General features: G+C 53.8%; 3 protein-coding genes across 3 annotated transcripts in view; all 3 read right to left on the reverse strand.

Moving 5' to 3' along the window:
- The window catches only part of CLPTM1 (CLPTM1 regulator of GABA type A receptor forward trafficking), a 29,312-nt gene extending 20,842 nt beyond the window's left edge, over positions 1 to 8,470 (reverse strand). Inside the window, exons 1-2 of the mRNA XM_059044541.2 lie at positions 8,352 to 8,470; positions 2,810 to 2,922 (exon numbers count right to left, since the gene is read on the reverse strand). Of these exons, the coding sequence (XP_058900524.1) occupies positions 2,810 to 2,922; positions 8,352 to 8,423 (185 nt within the window). The 5' untranslated portion in view covers positions 8,424 to 8,470. The remainder of the gene's footprint in view (positions 1 to 2,809; positions 2,923 to 8,351) is intronic.
- Positions 8,471 to 12,786: 4,316 nt separating this feature from the next.
- APOC2 (apolipoprotein C2) lies at positions 12,787 to 14,664 on the reverse strand. The gene is made up of 4 exons (XM_059044583.2): positions 14,133 to 14,664; positions 13,639 to 13,714; positions 13,322 to 13,481; positions 12,787 to 13,003 (listed from the first exon to the last, which is right to left on the reverse strand). Exons 2-4 carry the CDS (start codon positions 13,691 to 13,693, stop codon positions 12,913 to 12,915), a joined length of 306 nt encoding a protein of 101 aa, XP_058900566.1. The 5' UTR covers positions 13,694 to 13,714; positions 14,133 to 14,664; the 3' UTR covers positions 12,787 to 12,912.
- Positions 14,665 to 15,027: 363 nt separating this feature from the next.
- On the reverse strand, positions 15,028 to 16,724 carry APOC4 (apolipoprotein C4). Its single transcript, XM_059045636.2, is given in 4 exon segments — positions 15,028 to 15,125; positions 15,128 to 15,177; positions 15,411 to 15,564; positions 16,649 to 16,724. Coding segments are annotated over 4 exon segments (378 nt in total).
- Between the last annotated feature and the right edge of the window lie 5,914 nt (positions 16,725 to 22,638).

The following is a 22,638-nucleotide window of genomic DNA, read 5'->3' on the forward strand; positions in this document are numbered from 1 at the left end:
GGTGCCTCCCTGCTGAGCCCCAAACCACGCCAAAGGGCAGCATCAGGCACAGAGACTTGCCTCTGCCTGTACAAGCCATGGAGCCCTGGGGTCCAGGGTCTCAGGGGCCATGGCCCAGGTGAGCTATCTGCTGCCTCCCACCACCCCAGGAGGTGCGTGTTGCACACGGCTGGGGAAGGTCTGGAACTGGCAATTCCTGAGGACCCCTCCATTTCCAAGGGAGGCTCCCATTTTAGCAAATATGCCAAGGGAGAGTGTGTGAGCAAGGACACGCACAGGCAGCGGTGCCCCGGCTTAGCGTGTGGCCCGCAGGGGGCCCACGCACTCTGGGCTCCTGGGTCTCCGTGTGTGAGACGAGGCAGACTGGACCAGACTTTCTGTAGGATTCCAGATCCCCAGTTCCCTGAAGAACATCTGCTCACCGTGAGCCCTCCCTCCCCGCACCCCAGACCAGGAAGCCCTGCCCTAGGACACCAGGGCTGGCCCTCATCTAATGCTTTTCAACTTCATATCCTCCCTCCCACCCCAAGTAGGCCTTCTACATTCACGGGGAAATTTTAAGTGTATGAAAAGACATACGATATACCCTGAGAAAACCATAATTCAGAAAGACTCATGTACCAAAATGTTCATTGCAGCTCTATTTACAATAGCCAGGACATGGAAGCAACCTAAGTGTCCATCAACAGATGAATGGATAAAGAAGATGTGGCACATATATACAATGGAATATTACTCAGCCATTAAAAGAAATGAAACTGAGTTATTTATAATGAGGTGGATGGACCTGGAGTCTGTCATACAGAGTGAAGTCAGTCAGAAGGAGAAAAACAAATACCGTATGCTAACACATATATATGGACTCTAAGGGGAAGAAATGTCATGAAGAGATTAGTGGTAGGACAGGAATAAAACACAGACTTACTAGAGCATGGACTTGAGGATATGGGGAGGGGGAAGGGTGGGCTGAGACGAAGTGAGAGAGTGGCAGGGACATATACACACTATCAAATGTAAATTAGATAGCTGGTGGGAAGCTGCTGCATAGCACAGGGAGATCACCTCTGTACTTTGTGACCACCTAGAGGGTGGGATAGGGAGGGTGGGAGAGAGTGTGACGCAAGAGGGAAGAGATATGGGAACATATGTATATGTATAACTGATTCACTTTGTTGTAAAGGAAAAACTAACACACTATTGTAAAACAATTATACTCCAATAAAGATGTTAAAAAAAAAAAAAAAAGAAAAGAAAAGACATACGACAACTCCCCCTCCCACCCTGCCCCCCGCTCCAGGTAACCACTGGTATAGTTGGAGGATGTGCTGAAAACCATGAGCTCTACCCTCTACTCTCAAAAAAGGCCATTGTCCCCCAATGTGCTCGATGCTTCAGAGAGTTCACAGGCCCCTGAAAACAAACCCTGAATCCCATCTACGAACTCCAGATGGAGAGAGTCTTCCAGCGCCCACCGGGACTGATTCGTGGTGGCGCCTGGTCCTAAGGAAGGAAATTAGCCTGCACTGTGGCTGTATTAAAAATGTCTATCTGAAGGAAGCTCCCTTATGTACTGATGTGGAAAGATTTCTAACATATAGTGTTAATGAAAAAAAAAAATCAAGGTGTAGAACTGTGTAAAATAGGCTACCTCTTATGTAAAAATGAAGGAAAAGAGAAAAACAATCTTTATTCCTAGCTGCTTGAAGCATGAAAAGAAGAAACTGATATATCAGAAAATTCTAAGTCCTTACTGGACACGGAGGTGTCCAGTAAGGAGGGGCTCCACGGATGAGGAAAGCCAGTCCCGGATGGATCCCCCTGTGCCCTCCCAGCAGCTCCCCAGGGCCTCACTCAGAGGCCAGGCTTCCAGGAGGCAGGCCCTGTACTCGCGGTGCCTGGGAACGGTCATATGCACCCACGTGTAAAAGGATCACCGCCAGCCGGTCTCAAAGACACAGCCGGTATGACTTCACGTACAGGAGGCACCCAGAGCAGTCAAACTCACAGAAACGGAAGGTAAGAGTGGCGCTGGCCAGGGGCTGGGGGGAGGAGGGAGAATGAGGAGTTCGTGTTTAATGGGTACAGAGCTTCAGTTTGGGGAAGATGAAGAAGTTCTGGAGATAAATGGTCTGACGGCTGCACAACAATGCCAATCTACTTAATGCCACCGAGCGGTGCACTTAAAGATAGTCAAAATGCTAAGTTTTATGTTAACGTGGATGTTGCGGCTGAATTGTGTCCCGCCCCCCTCCAAATTCATGTGTTGCAGTTCTAACCCTCAGTATCTCAGTGACTGCGTGTGCAGATAAGGCCTTTAAAGAGGTGACTAAGGCCAAGTGAGGCCATCACTTAGGGTGGGCCCTAATCCAGTCTGACTGCTGCCCATATAGGAAGGGGCGATTAGGACACAGACAACACAGAAGAAAGACCATGTGAAGACAGGAAGACGGCCAGCTACAAGGCAAGGAGAGAGGCCTCAGAGGAAACCAGACATCCTGACACCTCAATCTCAGACTTCCCGCCCCCAGAATTATGAGACAGTAAAAAGGATCTCCAGCAGTACAGTAATGATGGTAATCCTCAGTGATTCTTTCCTTTCCTCTCTTTCTAAAAAATGTGTTTGTTTGTTTGGCTGCACCACATGGCTTGCAGGATCTTAGTTCCCCAACCAGGGATCGAACCCGTGCCCCCTGCAGCTGAAGCACGGAGTCCTAACCACTGGACTGCCAGAGAATTCCCTCCCTTCCTCTTTATGCTTTTCTTACTTGAACTTTTTTCAATGAACAAAACCAAAGCTACATCTGCTCACCTGAACAGCACGCCTTTGATGACCTGCCAGGCGTTGGGTGCCGGCTGGGCTGGCGGGTTCTGGGGCTGGGTCTCTGCTGGCGGGTCCCTCCCGATGATGCCATTGCTAGTCACCTGCAGGGACAGAGGCCAGGGTGAGGAGGGAGGATGCATCCTGAGGCGCCAAGGCTGTTGTAGGCACCACCATGTGCCAAGGCCCGGTAAGGGCTGAGCACAGAGAGGGCGCCTGGCCCATCCTGGGGGTCAGGGAGGGGTCCTGGAGGAGGAGACGTCAGAGCTGAGCCCTAAATCCTAACCAGTTGGCTGGCGCAGAGGAGGCAACGAGGGAAGCAGCAGGTGCAGACAAGAAGAGACAGTCTGACTCCAGGATGCTCCCTGGGGCTGGAGCCCAGGATGCAAGGAGACGGCTACTGGGGACAACGTAGAAGGGGTTAGGCGGCAGGTGTCAGATTCTGCAAGGCCTGGGTGTATCTGAAAGGTCCTTCCGGGGGCAAACAATTCTTGACGCCTCCTCTGTGGCCAGCCGTGTGGGGGGCCCATCCCTCCAGGGGCTCTGGATCTAGCAGGTGAGACAGACACAGGGAAACACAATCAGAGCGTGAGCCACACTCCCATGAGCCACACAGAGGTGCGTGAGATGTACACAGCACAGACCACCCCGTGAGGCCAGAACTAGGAACACCGCCATCTGGCAGCCGAGCAAACGGGGACTCAGGGAGCCTAGGCCACTTGTCTGGGTCACTCAGGAAGGATGATGGCAGCACGATGACAGCAGTGCGGGCAGGCCGGGGAGTCAGGCGGGGCTTCCCAAAGAAACGATCTTCGTTCAGAAACAGCAGCTCAGAAGCGGAGAATTTCAGGATGTCAGGTTGGAAGGGCCCGAGATGGGGAAATTCCTCCTGCCCCTCTCTTTGCACCTGCTGGCTCCCCTGTCCTGCCCTCTTCCCTCCCGCCAGCTGTCCCCTCAGCCTCCAGCTTTTAAGAGGCAGGACCAGGACTGTCATGATGGCTGTCAGGTGGGAGCATTGCCCAGCCCAGGGCTGGCAGAGAGCAGGGGCTCAATAAACACTCATGGAATCAACAAACGCTCCCCGAAGGGCTTGCCCTGAACACTCAGGCCACCAATCCACCTACTCCTGGGCCTCCCCAGTCCCCCAGCTCCTGCCCCAAGCCCGCTCCTCTGCATCGTCTTCTGTCGGCTTCAAATGCCCCTGAGAGTAGGCACAGAGGCTCCCAAAGCCAGATGAGGCTGCCACGAAGCTGAGGCCAGCACCTGTTAAAGGTGTCACTTGTCACTTCCTGTCCCCTTCACCAGCAAGAGCTCTTCCCTTTCATCTTCCAAGTACAGAAGAGCACTGTGGTAAAAGGTGGGGCTCTGGGGTCCAACAGACCTGGGCTGTGGGCCGGTCCTGTGGTTCCTGGCTGTGAGACTTGGGCGGGTCACTTCCCTCTCTGGCTCTTCACCTCTGACCCAAGGGCCAGGCTGTGATCATACCGCTACGTTTAGGGTAGAAAAGATTTCCTTTGTGTGTCGATGAAAGTAATTCCTGAGAACCTCCTGTGCGCCGGGCCCAGTGCCGGGCAGCAGGCTCAGTGGTGGCCGTGCAGCCCTGGGGTCTGCCCTCCCGGAGCTCAGGGTCTGGAGGGAAAGGCACCGGCGGAACAGTGACCAGGGTAATTAACAAAGGTAAACAGGAAAGTGTTCCAGGGGAAACAAGCAGAGGGGGTGAGCGGGGAGGGTGGGGGGGGGTTAGGGAGGCCTCCAGAGGAGCTGTCTTTGACATTTGGGTGAAGTGTGTCTAAGGCAGAGAAAAGGTGTGGACCAAGGTTTGTCTGAGGGGCGGGCAAGGTCGAATAGGCACAGGGCCCCCTTGTTCAGGGCTGGCCTCGCTCCTGGGAGCACTGGGGGGCCAAGCATGGGTTTGCAGCAGGTCTGAGCTGATTCTGGATCAAGAAAAGGAAGCTTGAGGCCGGGAAAGGATTTGAACCCATGTCTAGCTGGCTCCCAGGTCTGTTCTCTTACCTGCAAATGGTGGACAAGCTAGCTGGAAACCCTCCCCGGGAAATGCAAAGGAAAGCCAAATGCAAGGTGCTACTTCACTAGGATGCCCGTAATTGAAAAGACGGACAATCACAAGTGCTGACGAGGATGTGGAGAAACTGAAAGAGCTGTACGCTGCTGGTGGGAGAAATGGAGCTGCTGCTTTGAAAAATACGCAGATACTGAAAAAGCTAAATGTGCCCCTGCCATCCGAACCAGCAATCCCACTCTGAGGTCTCTGCCTCCACACAAAAGCTTACACGCAAATGTTCCTAGCACTGTTACCTGTAAAGCCAGAAACAACCCAAAAGCCTTCTGATGAATGACCGGTGATGGATCTGCACAATGGAATACTACTGAGCAATAAAAAGGGACACTGCTGGGGGCAGAGAAAGTGCAAAAGGGAACAAGGGAGCGTTTTGCAGGGATGGGAGTGTTCTCAGAACACACGGCGGTGGTGACTGTACGGCACAACTGCATAAATGTACTGTAAACCACTGAACTCTACACTGACAACAGGTGAATGTTACGGTATCTAAATTACACTTCAATAAAAAGGCAACTGTCCTGTGGCTCCACTTCCCTCAGAGTACAGGCAAAGTTGTCATCAGGGCCTCTGAGGCCTGGCAGCATCCTCTGTGCCCGTCTGCTCTCAACCTGCTCCCCTCAGTCACCAGTTCCAGCCACATCAGCCTCCCTGCCGCTCCCTCATCACACCTGTTCCTCCTCAGGGCCTTTGCACTGGCTGTTCTCTTTACCAGAAAGGCTTTCCCCCACCATATGTGGGCCTCCCTCCCTCTTCTCCTTTAGGTCTTTGTTCAAACGTCACCTCCTCAGAAAGCCCTTCCCAGACCACTGTATTTAAATGGCAAAACTCCTACCCACCCCTCACTTCCTATGCTCCTCCCCAGCTTTAGTTCTGCCCATGGCACTTAGCACCATCGGAGCCGCTGTATATTTTTCTTCTTTACCTTGTTCACTGTCCCTGTCCCCAACCCCACCCCACACCCCACTCCCAGCCCTCAACAAATACATGGGCTCCAAGAGGGCAGGGCCTCGGTTCTGTTCATAGCCGTGTCCCAGCGTCAGCAGGGGGACCAGCATGCAGTGGGGACTCAACCCACGTCAGCTGAAGCGATGATGACCAGGGCTGTGGGCCTGGTGTCTGAGTCCCCGCCTGAAGGAGGAGCAGGCTGGCGGGAGCAGGAGATCGCTGAGGGTCTGCGCATGAGCCAGGAGAGGGCAGCGGTGGCTGTGGACACAGCCGTGACTAAGAAGTAGTTCCTGCTCTTGCACCCATGAGCCCACTCTCACACACAATCCCCGGAACACCCACTAAGGGGCCCAGGAAGCAGCTGAGGCCATGAGACTGGGCCGCGGCTGGGAGGAAGTCAGGGCATCCTCCCTGACTGCCTGCGTCCACCATGGGAATTCCACCTCAGCCCAGCCTCTGCCTCAAGACCCATTCATTCCACTAACGCTGAGGGCTTGCTCTGTGCCTGGTCCTGAGCTGGGAAGTGCTAGGCACACAGTGGTGACCAAGACAGTTCCTGCTCTGCCCTCCAGGGGCTCCCGGTCCACTGGAAGAGACAGACAGTGACAACCCAGAGTGGGCAGGGCTGGGGCAGAGGAGCCCAGGGACTTTTGGAGCCCTGACCCAGTCTGAGAGGGTCAGAGAGGCTTCCTAGGGGAGAGAACACCTGAGATGCACAGGACTAATAAGGATCAGGCAGGTAAAGGGAAACATGTGCAAAGGCTACAAGGCGGAGAGAGAGCGCGAAGCGCACTCCTGGAAATGAAAGAGCTTCCCAGTGGCTGATGCGCCTCTTGTCCAGTGACTCAAGCGGGGACGACTCTGCCCCCCAGAGGACACTTAGCAACATCTGGAGACATTTTTAGTTGTCACAACTGGGGAATGATGTGTGTGCTACTGATATCCAGCATGGCCAGGGATGCTGCTAAACATCTTACAATGCACAGGACGGCCCCCTACCACGAAGAATTATCCAACCCCAAATGTCAATAGTGCTGAGGTTGAGAAATCCTAGCCTAGTCTGAGGAAAAAGGGCAGATCATGCAAAGCCTTGATCTACCGAAGAATTTGTACTTAATCCTGAAAGCAAAGGAATAGGTCTTGCAAGATTTTAAGCAGAAGTGGGACAAGAGGAGGGGGAAGGGGTCCTCTGTAAGCTCAGGGCAATCAGGGCACCCTGAGCCCTAGTCTCTCTGATCACCCCCCACCCAATAATCAATAGAAACGCAGAGGGGGAAATATCTTTCAGCGAGACTGGGAAGCCCCTAACGATGGAGAAAAACATTTCCTAGGGCTGCCCCCAGGGCCAGGCCCTGGTTGAAGATGCTGAAAAGATCCAGACCAAGGATGCTGGCTCTGTCACACAAATCTCACCCTAGTGTCCTCCCCAGGTGATATTATTTGCTCCTCCTCTGGGCTCCCTCAGTTTCTGACACGGACTTTTTGTCACCATCCTTGTCATCCAGGATTATAATTCTTTGTTTACACACCAGTCTTCTCTCTCACTCCACTGACGAAGGGACATGGCTGGAGCCATCTTCATGGCCCATCACAGGGCTGGCCCTCCCGTCCAATCCCTCCATTTACTACTGGAGAAATGAAGGGGGAAAGGAACTTTCCAAGGTCACAGAGAGCCAGCTTCAGCTTCGTTTTCCCCTCCCAACCTGCACTCTTCTCCCCTGTGCTGCCTCCCACGTGTCAATGACATCCCAGTGGGTGGGTCGACAGCAACTCGCTGTCACTCCATCGATTCCCTAAACGTCTGAACGGTGGCTGCCTGAACTAGTATGTTCTGCAGCCTCAGTTTAGTTCAAGTGGCAATGGGTCAGAAGTCATCAGTACCGGGACGAATTCCCGCATAGGACTACTTTATGCTGAAAGTAAACCCATCTCAGTCCCGACCACCTTGCTTCAGCAATGGCTGGTAGGTTCTACAGGGAATGGATCCCAGATCTAACCTGGGTGACCTTCTGTAGGAGCCTTTGTCTGTTCCTTGGATTCCTGACTATAAAATGGGTCTGTCAGCCTCCACAGCACGTGCCCTTATCCACAATGATTACCTGACTTCCCCAGAGTTAGAAAACTCCCAATCAATCAATCATTGCCCACACCTAGAGCACCCCGTGAACGTCAGCCAGGAACTGTCCTGGAGCCTGGAATCACGGAGTCGAGAACCCAGGGCGCTTGGGTACAAGTCTGCGCCCCTCCGCGCCACTGTGTCCTCAGCTCGAGCAACGAGCCTGGTGGCCGCCCGGCGCGAGCATGCAGGGGACCCGGCGCGCAACAGGGCCCCGATCCCTGCACTGTCCAGCCTCCCGGGCTGCCCGGCCCCACCTGGGCCCGGTATTCAAGGTCCCTATGGGCAAGGAGCCCCCAGTGCACAGGATTCCGTGACAAGAGGCAGGACACGCCCCGTGGGAGGCCCCCCGGGTGGGGAAAAGCCCCTCAGGCCCCTCTCGGCCTCCGTACCTGACCGGAGCTGCCTCCCCCGGCCGCCACTACGGCGCTGCCGGCCCCGTCCGCCTCCTGCGCGGCCGCCATCTTCCCGCTCCGGGTCCCCGCCCCCGCCGCCAGCCCCGCCCCGTCCCCGACGGCTCCAGCGCGATCGCGCGAGATTTCAAGCTTTGCCCGACCTGCCGGCCACCGTAACCCGCAAGCGCCTCAGCCACGCCTCTCAGAAGCCGCTTCAGTCTATGAAAGGACCAAGCAGGCCACCGTACTCTCCGTTCCGTCGCAGCCCGTTTGTTTTCGCCTAGTAGACAGAGTGCATGCCCCGAACTCCCAGGGCTTTCTTGGCCAACATGTACGCTTCCCAAAGCCTCCGTTCTTTCTGCCCCCACGAATAACCCCCTTCTTCCAGTTATACGAGCCTCCTGGGTCGTATAACTGGGGTCCACTTTGCCCCGCCTATTCTTTAAGTTCCAAGTTTCTTAAGCTTTCCCGGCCACCGTAACGCTTCGAGGCGCTCCACTTGAACCACGCTCCTCCTGCGTTAAAGGAACCTTCCCGGTCTCCGCACGCAAGATTCGGAGGGCAGGATCTTTGGTCCGTGGCCTCGCTTTCAGACCCCTCTTCCTAACGCAGCCCTTTCCTCCGACAAGTCTCCCTAGGTTATAGTTCTGTGCATTTAGTTACTATTTCAGTGTTCTCACGCCACCACACTTCCAAATCGGACCTTGTCAGCCCCTCCCTAAGTTTTCGGGCCGCCTAGTTTAATGCGCATGCGCGTTCCTTAGAGGTCCGCTTTCTAGTAAACCTCGCAGGTGTGGCCTCGGCTTCAAGGGCTCTAAGAGCTCCGTACTTTTTCATTAGCTATCTTCCTACAGCTCCGGGCTTGGACACGTGTTGAGAGACCCTTGGCCCGGAGAAGGAATTATAGAGGCCCAGAGAGGACAGAAGACTCAGCGGCTTTTAAACCTTCACCAGTGAATTGGGTGGAAGTCTGACCTGGGTTCAGACCCTGATTATGATACTGACCGACTAAACGATCCCGGACAAGTGACCTATCTCTTTGGGCTTCATTTTCTTCCTCTTTTATAAGCCAGGCACTATAATGGTACCCGCTATTCCTCTCCGTCTTTGCCCCGCCGGGTTATTGGGAAGACCCAGTGAAATCAAGAATATAAAACACCTGGCCCGGGTCCTCAGTGTGGGGCTTAGTAAGTGATCAGTATCACGAACTGTTATTATGAACTTTACATATTATCTGAAAAGGAGAGGAAGCTTTGCATAGAGATATTTTAATTATTTATTTATCATTTTACTGTCTATTGATAATCCTCCACTTTCCTCGTGGTCTCAGCTCAATAGTATTATCCCTCCTCCCTGGCCCCCAGATGGGGCGGGGCACCGCCTCCCAGTCCTCCTAGATCCCTGGACTCCCCACCCCCTCCCTGCCCACTTTGTGTCATCACTGACAGAGATGGGTGTGTCTCCAGCACTGTCCCAGGGCATGATTGCCGAGTGAAAGAAAGGATGAAACTTTGAGTGGGGAAGGTGAATGAATTACCTCTGTGAACCAACACAAGGACAAGAAGAAACCTTGGAAGACTTCTTGGAACTTCCCTTGTGGTGCAGTGGTTAAGAATCTGCCTGCCAATGCAGGGGGCACAGGTTCGAGCCCTAGTCCAGGAAGATCCTGAGTGTTGCGGAGCAACCAAGCCCGCGTGCCGCACCTAGAGCCGGTGCTCTGCAGCAAGAGAAGCCACCGCAGTGAGAAGCCCACGCACGGCAACGAAGACCCAACACAGCCAAATAAGTTAATTAGTTAATTATTTTTTTTAAAAAAAAGAAAATTTCTTGCCTGGTCCCCTTCTCTTACAGACAACAATGATAGTAATAACGATTCTGTGAAATTGTAGACCCAGTCTTCAAGTCTAGGGATGAAATGAACATACTGATGAAGTCCCCCACAAGATGGGCGGATTGAGATTTTTGTGGGCTACTTTTTAAAAAGTACAAAATTACATGTACACACGTAAATAGAGAACCATAGAAAGCCCAGGCAGGTGAGGAGCTTTGAAGCGTCATCTTCTCCGGTTTCATTGTTACCCCATCTCTGCTCTCAGCTCTAGGTCCCCCAACGTCCTCGCTCATCTACCGCAGAGTCCTGATCTGTTGGAACACAAGAGGCTCTTAGCTGGACTGTGACCTCAGACGGGGCCCTTGTAAAGCCCTCCCCCATGTCTTCCGAGTGACCAAGTAAATTCTTCCATTCCTACTAACTGTTAAGTGAATCACAGGCCAGACCCACACTGCGCTCTGCGCTCCACTAGGGGACGCCCGACACCAACCAGAGGCTGGAGTTTCAGGTTCTAAGGGGGCTGGGGACCTGAGCTTCTGGGTCCTGAGGAGAATGGATTGGGGCTCCTGAGTTCTGGGGGAGGAGGAGTCTTGGGGCCTGGACTCCTGGGGTTCTGAAGGGAGTGGGACTGGGGTGGGAGCCTGAGAAAGGAAGGCGGAGTCTGGGAGGTACACCAGGATTGGTTGGAAGCAGAACTGGACCGGGCAGTGGTTTGGTTTGGCTTGAGTCTGTGGGAAACAAGTGGACAGAGCAGGGATTGTTCCTCCAGGGTTCCCCCCTCCCCATCACCCATTGGGCTTGGCAGCCTCGGCTCTTCCCAGGCCCTGCGGACTTGGGGGCATTTCTCACAACCCTTCCCCAGGGACCCTGTTTTCTGCTAGATTCACAGCTGCCCAGCCCCAGGACCTGGGAAAAGTGCCCCAAGAGTACTGAAAAGACTGGCTGGAAGTTAATGCCAGGTCTATTAGGAGAATACAGGCCCTGCATCCCCAGAGGCCAATAGCCCTGCTCATAGTACTTGGCGGCCCAGGACCACTCTCTACTCCCTCCAGATGCAGGAGTCCAGGCTCTCAGCCCCTCTACCCATGTGCCCCAGCACTGTCCTCTCTCAGACTGCAGGGCCTCTGCTCTTACTTTACACCCTGTGCTTTTGGCCTGTAATTCCCCACTGCCCAGGTACCCTCTTCCATCCACCCAGACCTGGGAGCCAAGTGAGTACTCCCCTCCCCCTACTTTCCATCAACAGTAGTCCTTACCACACTGCATTGTGACGCATGCCCTGTGACCGGCCCAGCTGGGTCCTCTAGAGGGCTCTCCCCGTGCCCCAACCCAAGGTGGCCGCCCCCAGACCTTGAACTCCTCACTTCCTCTCCTTTTCTTCATTGCCCGCATTGCTGTCTGAAGTTATCTTATCCATGGGTCCTCTTGTTCATCCTCTGCCTTCCACCCCCTCAGGATGGACCAGAGCTCCTGGCCCTGAGGAGGAGCTCGGGAAGTGTTATTACTATTGCTAATAAGAAGAGAACAGCTAAAAAGCATACCACAAAATGGTAATCAATAAAACCATGTGACGGACTTCCCTGGTGGCGCAGTGGTTGGGAAACCGCCTGCCGATGCAGGGGACACGGGTTCAAGCCCTGGTCCAGGAAGATCCCACATGCCGCGGAGCAGCTAAGCCCGTGCGCCACAGCTGCTGAGCCTGCGCTCTAGAGCCCACGAGCCACAACTACTACTGAGCCTGCGTGCCACAACTACTGAAGCCCGCACACCTAGAGCCTGTGCTCCTCAGTGAAGAGTAGCCCCTGCCCATCACAACTAGAGAAAGCCCGCGCACAATGAAGACCCAGCGCAGGCAAAAATAAATTAATTAAAACAAACAAACAAAAAACGTGTGAAACTGGGTCAGGACCCAATCAGTACATTTTTGCAGGGGCCACGTGAGGGCGGGACTGTCTTGTCTTTTCCCTGCTGTGTCTCCAGCACCTGGCTGTGTCTCAATAAATACATGTGGGACAAATGTATAGGAACTGGCACAGAGCACAGCGTGTACGGTTTTGTCCTCTCAGGTCCCAGCCAACCTGGGCGCTGCCTTGCCACGCTCGGCAATGACTCATGGGCACCGCTCTCCCCTCGACCACAGGGCCACTGGACACCTCACTGCGATGGCATATTCAAAGTGTCAGCCCAGGTCCCAGGTATGGCCAGAGTCCACTGCAGATTCGCTATGTCTATTTATCATTTCACAAATGAGAAAGCCGGGAGTTCCCTGGCAGTCCAGGGGTTAAGACTCTGTGCTTCCACTGCAGGAGGCATGGGTTCGATCCCTGGTCGGGGAACTAAGATCCCGCACGCATGCCACAGAGTGTGCCCCCCCACCAAAAAAGAAGAGAAAGCCAGACGTTGGTGAAAGTCAGTCTCCAGTTATTGTTATGATTATTCACCTCTTTATTCCCATTGACCAGGTTAGGGCGATATACATAGAATAGAAGCTCAATAAATGGCTGGACAGCATCGGATCCTCCATCTCGGCCCTTGAGGTCTCAGAAAAGCAACCATACCCAAAAGAATAAACTTGGCTTTTTTTTTTTTTTTTTTTTTATTGATAAGAAGTCAGGCTAGAGCTGGGAGCAGAATGCTAAGAGTTGCTAGGAAGTGGGGGTGGGTATAGATCAGGGGACCAAGGGGTTGCTGGGGTCTGGACTCCCCCCGAGATTGGGGGCCCAGCTGTTAATGTTCTCCCTTCAGCAGAGAAATGACCTGGTCAGTAAAAATCCCTGCATAGGTGGTCATAGCTGCCGTGCTTTTGCTGTATATGTCCCTGGGGAGAAAGGACAGAAGGGCTGAGGAGGAGGGGCTGGGGGCTGGGACTCCTGGGTCTGAGGGAGGAGGGGCTGGGGCCCAGAATCATGTGTCCTGTGGGAAAACGTGGCTAGAACCCAAACTCCTGGATCCCTAAGTAGGACAGGGATGGCGTCTCAGAATCCCGGGTTCGACTGGGACTGGGGGCTGGGGGCTGAGATACCTGGGCCTTGAGATACCAGGTCCAGGTTTGAACCTGGACTCCTGAGTCTGAGGGGGAAGGGGCTGGGGGCTGGGAGTCCCTATTCCTGGGGTGGGGGTGGGAGGCGGGTGATACCTGATTTTCTCATCCATGGTGGGCAAGTATGTCTTCTGGTACAGCTTCTGGGCAGCTGCCTTAGCTACATCCCAATAACCTAAGAGTGATTCCTGCACCTTGGTGAACAGGCCAGGGCTGGCAGTCTCTTCTTCCTGGAGCACATGGGTGCCCTGGACCTCTGCAGGAGGAGAGTGAGTTAGGGGATCTGAGGGGCCTGCAGCGGGGGGAGAATGCGTGGGGGAAGGAGAGGAAGGGGCAGGGCCAGGGCCAGGCAAGAATTGGGCTGCGCTCATTCCCCTCCTCATAGGCCCTCCTCTCCTACTGACCGCACTCACCGAATCCCAACACGAGGAGGATGAGAAACAGAGCCAAGAAGTATCGGGCGCCCATGGTGTCAGGAGACCTGGTACGCTGAGGAGGGTGTGGGACAGGGCCACAGGAGGTGTCTAATCCTAGGGTCCCCTGCGCTCAGGGATACCAGCCTGGGACCCCCTCTCCCCCTCCCCCCGACCTGAGTCAAACCCCTAATGGCTTGACTTGGGCCTCACTTCCTAACATTCTATGATGCTACTCCCGATTGCTGATTGTAACATCTTAATTTTTTTTTTTTTGGCAGCCCCGTGCTCTTGCAGGATCTTAGTTCCCCGACCAGGAATTGAAACCTGGCCGCAGAAGTGGAAGCGCCGAGTCCTAACCACTGGCCTGGCAGGGAATACTCTAAATTCCTTGACTCTATCACTGGAATCTAATATCTTGACTCTTGCAGTTTCTGCTGTAACAATCTTGGCCACCTCCTTGCTGTCCCCCACCCGCCATGTCCCTCTCTTACCGGACTCTTGCAGGCTGTCCTCACCAGGTCCAAACAGGCAGAGAAAGGCTTTATAGCTCTTAAGATCCACCCCGTCACAGCCACCACCCCCACCTCAACACCTAGGCCAAAGTCCCGGCCAACAGAACTGCTGCGGGGGGGTGGGGGGTGGGCAGAGAGTGCAGTGACATCCCTGAGGTCAAGCCACAGGGAGCCTCCACTCGGAAGGTTCACCGCCGAGAGAGACAGGCTGGGTGGGGAGCTGTGGAGGTGATGGGGGCTCTGGGTGCCCGCCAGGCATGAGGCCTGGGGTCTCTATCCCGTGGGAGGTGAACGCAGAGCGCTGAAGGAGAGGCCGCTGGGGGGGGCTTGTTAACCCTGCCTGGTCTCCAGCCTTCAACCTCCACCCTCCACCCCAAACTGAGAAGCCTGGAGTCTTCCGCGCTGCCCACAAGCCTGCGGTGGTGGGTCTCAGCCCTGGGGGAGCACGGTCGTTCCACATACACACACACCCCCGCCCCACTCCTTCCCCCACCCCCACTGGCGCTCCCCTGCCACGTGTCACTTCGTTTTGTCACTTCCTCTGCTCCTTAACCTCCGGGGAGCGGATGGGGTGGGGTTATCTCTGGCAGCATCCGGGAGGGACGGGGACAGGCACACAGAAGAGAACTTCTTTTTTATTTTTTTTTGCGGTACGCGGGCCTCTCACTGTTGTGGCCTCTCCCGTTGCGGAGCACAGGCTCCGGATGCACAGGCTCAGCGGCCATGGCTCACGTGCTTAGTTGCTCCGCGGCACGTGGGATCTTCCCGGACCAGGGCACGAACCCGTGTCTCCTGCATCGGCAGGCGGATTCTCAACCACTGCGCCACCAGGGAAGCCCAGGAGAACTTCTTTATCGCGGAGGCTGTGAACATTTTAATCCCAGGAGCTGTCCCCGCAGAGCAGCTGGGGACACAGGTTGTAGGCCTTGCTCAGGAGGCTGTCCTTGGAGCTTTGGAGCCAGGCCTGGGTTTCAGGTGGTCATCGTAGTAGGTCTGCACAAAGCCCTGGAAGGCCCTGGGGCCCCTGTGGACATCACAGTGGAGACTCCAGCTACCCCCCCGGGACTTCTGCCCCGTTGACCCCTTCCTCCCTCTGACCCAGGAGTCCCTGCTCTCACCTCTTACCCTCTACCCCTCGAGGACCCAGGGGTCACCGCCCTGCCCCCGCCATGTCCTGCTCCCCGGGAGCCCACGAGTTCAGGCCCTGCCCCTCCTCCCTCAGACTCAGGCCCGCAGCCCCGTTCTGCGCACGCGCACCAGAACCACTGCCACCTCTCCCTCATCCTGGTCACCAGCGGCTCCATCCACTCCTTCACCTTGCCCGGAACCAGGCTCCAGGAACTACTGGCCGGCTCGGGGGGGGGGGGGGGGGCGGGGCTCGAGGTTCCCCCAGGCCCTTCTTGCTGACATGCTAGATGGGATCAGAGGGCAGCTTGGGACGGCTGGGACCCCAGAACCCTTCCATCTCCCTTCCCTACGTGCTCACCGTCACCGTGGCTCCCGGTGGCCCCTTGCCGGTGCTCTCATCGCCTTCTATGTACCTCTGACCCCTCGCCCCCCTTCAGCCAGCGGTCATCTCCTTTCATCCTCTGTGCCCGGGAGCCTGGTCACCCCTGCGTCTGCCTGGGGTTTCCTCCCTCAGTCCGTGACGCCGCCTCTCTGCCCGCTGCCCCGCTCCTGATGCCTCCCTCGCTACCCGATCTTGCCGCCCCCTCCGTTCTCCCGTGACTCCCACACGGTCTGAACAACCTCCGCTGGCAGTGAAGGATGCCCCCGGGGATGGAGGTGGGCAAGGCCCTGTGTCGGGCTGGTGGGCCAGGGGTTCTGCCAGGAATCCCACACACCTGTCTGTCCAGCACCCATGCACCTGGGCAAAACCTCACCTACAGAGAGCAGACATCACGTGGGTACACGTGTACATGCGTGGACAGAGGCACCCATGTGACCTGTGGCGTGCCCTTGGCCAATGACTTAACCTCTTCAAGACTCAGTTTCCCCTTCTGTAGAATGGGGTAATGACAGGTCCTAGCTTATCGGGTTATTGTGAGAGTTAGGGGTTAACATGTAGAAGGCACTTGGACCAGTTTCCTGCACATCGGATGCACTGCATATATATATATATATACAGTTTAAATGCATGTGCAGAACCCAGACATACTCACACACCAGTACACACAGACACCCTTCCACATGCCCAGACTGTCAAATCTTTTGCATAAATACCCCCTAAAGACACACACGTGTGCACAAGCATACAAATACCCGTTCACAGATTTACACGTTTACCATGACTGCATACTCGTCTGCTGACACACGCACGAATGCATATTCATGATCACTGTCATCTGTACCAACCCCGTGTACACCGTGCACACATGGCCGCCCCTGACACACACTCCCAGACGCACGGGCACACCTGCACGCCTCACAGCCGCTCACGCGCGCACCCCATGCTGCATCGGGGTCCCCACACCCGCCCACCCACTCCTCCTCACCCACGACACAGGCCAGGACCAGGACGCAGAAGCAGAGCGAGGACAGGGCCTGGGACCTGCATCCAGGGAACAACATTTCTGTCCCTCTGTCCCTCTGTCCCTCTGTGCTCAGCTCTCTGAGCTGGGGGAGGGGGAGGCTGCACTGAGCAGAGCCCTCCCCCGGCCACCTCCCCACGCCCCTTGGCAGGGACTTCAGAGAGAGAGGGGCCCCGGTGACAGAGATGAGCCATGCCCACCCCTGCTGGCCTCTTTCCTTTCTCCTTCCTACCCTCCCACCACCCTAAACTGACCGAGGAAGATTAGCCTCCTGTGCTGAACTGGGTTCAAATTCTGCCTCCCCCTTGTGTGACAGCCCCTCTTTTGGGCCTCAGTTTCCTCCTCCGTAAAATGGGCCCACAATCCCTACTTTAGGACATTAATTAAATGACGTGATAACAAGGGAAATTCTTCTTTTTTTTTTTTTTGGCTGTATTGGGTCTTCGTTGCTGTGTGCAGGCTTTCTCTAGTTGCGGCGAGCGGGGGCTACTCTTTGTTGTGGTGCGCGGGCTTAGTTGCGCCACAGCAAGTGGGATCTTTCCCGACCAGGGCTCGAAACCGTGTCCCCTGCATTGGCAGGCCGATTCTTAACCACTGTGCCACCACGGAAGTCCCCAAGGGAAGTTCTTAACGTGGAGTCTGGCAACACAGGCGCTCACAGATCAGACCTGTTTATTATTATTTCTTTTGTCTCTGAGATCCGTTGGCCACTGGACTACAGGGCCAGACACACCTTCACTGCGTGACCAGGGCAAATACATTCCCTTCTCTGGGCTCAGTGTTTTCATCTGTAAAATGGGGATGGTAGTAAGTGCCTGCCTCCCAGAGTCCACATGAAGGCTCGGTGAGGCCCTGTGAGGGAGAGCTTAGTGAGAGGGTGTCAACATCAGGCTTGGGCCAAACACCAGAGAAAGAAAATGAGCCTTTTTCTCCCGGACGACCCAGCCGCGAGCCAGGGTGCACAGTTTAGCCGGGGAACCATGGGTTGGATTCCTTGCTCTAAGGTTGCCAGATAAAATACAGGATGCCCTGTGACATTTGAATTTCAGATAAATAATGAATCTTTTTCAATTAATTGATTTATTTTTAAAAATGGGGGGGTCATGCACGGCAATGCAGGATCTTAGTTCCCCGACCAGGGATGGAACCCGTACCCCTTGCAGTGGAAGCGCAGAGTCCTAACCACTGGACCGCCAGGGAAGTCCCATGAATCTTTTTTTTTAGTGTAAGTATGTCCCATGCTGTATTTGGGAATCATACTATTATTTATTTGTTGTGTATCTGAAATTCAAATCTAACTAGGCATCCTATATATTATTTTTCTCAATATTTATTTATTTATTTTTGGCTGCCTTGGGTCTTAGTTGCGGCACGCGGGATCTTTCATGGCGGTGCGTGGGCTTCGTTGCCCTGCAGCATGTGGGATCTCGGTTCCCCGGCCAGGGATCGAACCCGCATCCTCTGCACTGGAAGGCGGACTCTTAACCACCAGACTACCGGGGGAAGTCCCACGCCCCGTATTTTTATGTGGTGAATCTGACAGCCCCACTTTGGCCACGACCTGGATGACTGTACAGGACAAATCCAGAGGCTTCCAGAAGAATGCTGTCCATCCCAATGGCCCCAGTGTGGGCTCTAGCACACAGTAGTTGCTCAACGAATGTTCCCTGGAGTTCCTCCCTGATGCTAATCAGCAAAATAAAATCTCCTGGAGTCTCTGTTTGGGATGATGAAAACATCCTGGAAATGGATAGTGGTCCTGGCTGCACAAGATTGTGAATATACTCAATGCCACTGAACCGTACACCTAAAAATGGTTAAAATGGTAAACTTGATGTTATGTATTTTACCATAATAACAAAAGAAAAAGGAAACACTCACTTTGCATGGTGTTAGGAGAAGCAGCATGGTGTTCCGTTCACACTCTGGCTCCACCTCCTTCCTGCTGTGTGACCCGGTGTATTTCCTTAATGTCTCTGGGCCTGTTTCTCCGTCCAGGAACCAGAGTCGTGGACTACGTCCCTACACAGGAGAGTAAAGCAGGTCATTTACCTAAAGAGCCTTGAGCAACCAGAGACACGTAGCAAAGCTGTGCTGTCAACGCCAGCTGCTAGTTATTAAGCTTGTGCTTCCTGAGCGCTCACTACACATCAGGTGCCACCGCAAGGCTTCGGCGCATTAACTCACTGAATTAACCTCAGACCTTATGAAGTGGGCATCTTTTTCATTCCCGTTTTACAGATCAGGAAACTGAGGCTGTGGGGGGTGGGGCTCCCCAGCCACCAAGTGGTGAATCTGAACCCAGCCCTTTCAGACTTAGCTAGCCGTTTCTGGCTAGCTAAGCCAGAGATGACCTCTGCCCTCACCTCCCCACCCCAATTCTAGAGGGCAAGAAAGAGGTTGAAGCAGAGCCAGGGTTGGGTGGGCCTGGGGGAGGGGGAAAAAGGTCTCTGACCCTGCCCTGCCTCCAAGGTCAGCATGAGCTGTTTGCTGCTGGCAGTGTTTGCCCATCTGTTATCCAGGGCAGGCATGGGCTGAAGGTCGTTCAGGGTGGACCTCAGAGGCAGTTCAAAAACAACAGCAGTTGGGAGGTCGGGGCAGAGAGGTCACAAGGAGGGACTGGGGGTTGGGAGCGGTGGGCCCCGAGACCCCAGCATGTGTGTCTGGGGACAGGTAGCATCTCTGAGCCTGCACCTCTGTGTCCACAAGATCATCAGTCCCACCACCAGACTCCCGAATCTCTCTCTCCACGCCAGGGTCCCTGCCTCAGTCTGGACCCCATCCCCTCTCCCCTGAATCCCTGTAGCCACCTCCCTTCCAGCATCCCTAACCACTCACATCCCTGGCTGCTCTGGGTTGTGGCAGGGAAGTCGGGGGGTGGAAGAGAGGTTGCTATGTCCCCTCCTTTATATCTCTTCTTTCTGCCTTTGTCTGGAAGATCTCCATTCATTTTTTAAAAATTGAGATATTCAAAAAAGAAAACAAAAAACAACAACAAAAAATTGAGATATTCACATACCATAATTTTTACCCTTTGAAGGTGTGCAATTCCATGATTGTTGGTATATTTGCAAAGTTTGCAACCATCACCACTATCTAATTCCAGAGCATTTCATCACCCCGAAAGGAAACCCCACACCCTTTAACCCTCACTCCCACCCCCTTCTGCCCAAGGCAGGGCAACCGCTAATCTGCTTTCTGTCTCTATAGATTACCCAATTCTGAACATTACATATGAACAGAATCATATAACACGTGTTCTTGGGGCTTCCCTGGTGGTGCAGTGGTTAAGAATCCGCCTGCCAATGCAGGGGACACAGGTTCGAACCCTGGCCCAGGAAGATCCCATATGCTGCAGGGCAGCTAAGCCCGTGTGCCACAACTACTGAGCCCGCGTGCCACAACTACTGAAGCTTGCGCTCTTAGAGCCCGTGCTCCACAACAAGAGAAGCCACTGCGATGAGAAGCCCGCGCACCGCAATGAAGAGTAGCCCCCGCTCGACACAACCAGAGAAAGCCAGCTCACAGCAACGAAGACCCAATGCAACCAAAAATAAAAATTAAAAATAAATAAAATTTTTTTTTAAAGTGGTCTTTTGTGACTGGCTTCTTTCACTTAGCATGAAGTTTTCATGGTTCATCCGTGTTGTAGCATGTGTCAGTGCTCTGATCCTCCTTTCTTTTTTTTCACTCTCTTTTGTTATTTTTTATTTTTTGGCCTCGCCGCGAGGCTTATGGGATTTTAGTTCCCAGACCAGGGATCAAACCTGGGCCCTCGGCAGTGAGAGCTCGGAGTCCTAACCACTGGACCACCAGGGAATTCCCAGTGCTTTGTTCCTTTTTATGGCTGAATAATATTCCACTGTATACACTGTATTTGTACCTATACAGATATACAGTGGATATACAAACACTGTATAGATTTATTTATTCATTCATCATTTGATGGGTATTTTTTGGCTATTTTCCACTTTTTGGCTATTATGAATAATAGTGCTATGAGGAGTTGTGTACAAGTTTTTGTTGTGAAAGTGTTTGCAGTTCTTTTGGATAGAGACCTAGGAATGCAATTGCTGGGTCATGTGGTAACTCTGTTTAACTTTTTTTCTCTTCCAATTTTATTGAGTTAAAATTGACAGACAGCACTGTATACGTTTTAGGTGTACAGCATAAGGATTTAACTTACATATATCATGAAATGATTATCACAAGTTTATTAAACATCCATCATTTCATACAGATACAAAATTAAAGAAATACAAAAATATTTTTAAAATAAATTTATTTATTTATTTGTTTATTTTTGGCTGCGTTGGGTCTTCATTGCTGCCCGTGGGCTTTCTCTAGTTGTGGCGAGCGGGGCCTACTCTTTGTTGCGGTCCGCGGGCTTCTCATCACGGTGGCTTCTCTTATTGCAGAGCACGGGCTCTAGGCGCACAGGCTTCAGTAGTTGTGGCAGGCGGGCTTCAGTAGTTGTGGCTCACGGGCTTAGTTGCTCCACGGCATGTGGGATCTTCCTGGACCGGGGCTTGAATCCGTGTCCCCTGCATCGGCAGGCGGACTCTGAACCACCGTGCCACCAGGGAAGTCCCCAAAAATATTTTTTGTGATGAGAACTCTTAGGATTTACTCTCATAATAACTTTCATATAACACACAGCAGTCTTAAAAAAAAATTTTTTTAACTCCCAAGGTGATTCCTTTTTTTTTTTTTTTTTTTTTTTTTTTTTGCGGTACGCAGGCCTCTCACTGTTGTGGCCTCTCCCGTTGCGGAGCACAGGCTCCGGACGCACAGGCCCAACGGCCATGGCTCACGGGCCCAGCCGCTCCACGGCATGTGGGATCTTCCCAGACTGGGGCACGAACCCGTGTCCCCTGCATCGGCTGGCGGATTCTCAGCCACTGCGCCACCAGGGAAACCCCTGGTTCTTTTTTTTTTTTTTTAATTAATTTATTTATTTTTGGCTGCGTTGTGTCTTCTTTGCTGCACGCAGGCTTGTAGATTCAGGACCGCTGGGACACAGGGCACACAAATGCTGAACGTCAACAGAAACTTCCAGGTTGCATCTATAACAGTGACCCAGCCCCCACTCCTGCGGGATGTGTGCAGCCCCGCAGGTGTCCCTATCCTCAGCCACACCTGGTGTTCTCTGCTCCTCTGCCTCCACCGTGTGACTGGGAGCTGCCTGGGGTCTTTTGGTTGTTTTCATCTCATTGCTCCTGAGTTTAGCTTCTCTTCAAAAGTGGAGTGCATACTCCATGAGCTGCCCGTCCATCTTCTCTGTCCCTGTGTGTCTTTTTAAAAAAAAAATAAATTTATTTATTTTATTTATTTTGGGCTGCGTTGGGTCTTTGTTGCTGCACGCGGCCTTTCTCTAGTTGTGTTGAGCGGGGGCTACTCTTCGTTGCGGTGCGTGGGCTTCTCATTGCAGTGGCTTCTCTTGTTGCGGAGCACGGGCTCTAGGCGCGCGGGCTTCAGTAGTTGCGGCACGCGGGCTCAGTAGTTGTGGTTCGCGGGCTTAGTTGCTCCGCGGCATGTGGGATCTTCCCAGACCAGGGCTCGAACCCGTGTCCTCTGCATCGACAGGCGGATTCTTAACCGCTGCGCCACCAGGGAAGCCTGAGAGGTCTTTTCAACCTGTCAAAAGTGCAGAACCTCAGCTGCCAGGCTCCCGATGTGCGCCCCTCCAACCACTCCACCAGAAGCTCCCTCCTCTCTGCTTCCGCACTGTCCAAGCCTCCAGGGCCCCTGTAAACGCTCCATCTGCTCTTGTGCACCCTCTCTGGCCGCTCCGCTCACCAAGCACCACCGCCCTTTCCTTCCACCACATCAGTCCCTCAGGGCTGCCGTCCCCCTTCCTCCCAGCTGCATTTTTTTTTTTTTTTTTTTTGGCTGCATCGGGTCTTCGTTGATGCACACAGGCTTTCTCCAGCTGTTGGCAAGCGGGGGCTACT

The sequence above is a fragment of the Kogia breviceps genome, chromosome 18 (assembly GCF_026419965.1).
Source record: "Kogia breviceps isolate mKogBre1 chromosome 18, mKogBre1 haplotype 1, whole genome shotgun sequence".
Classification (NCBI taxonomy): domain Eukaryota; kingdom Metazoa; phylum Chordata; class Mammalia; order Artiodactyla; family Physeteridae; genus Kogia; species Kogia breviceps.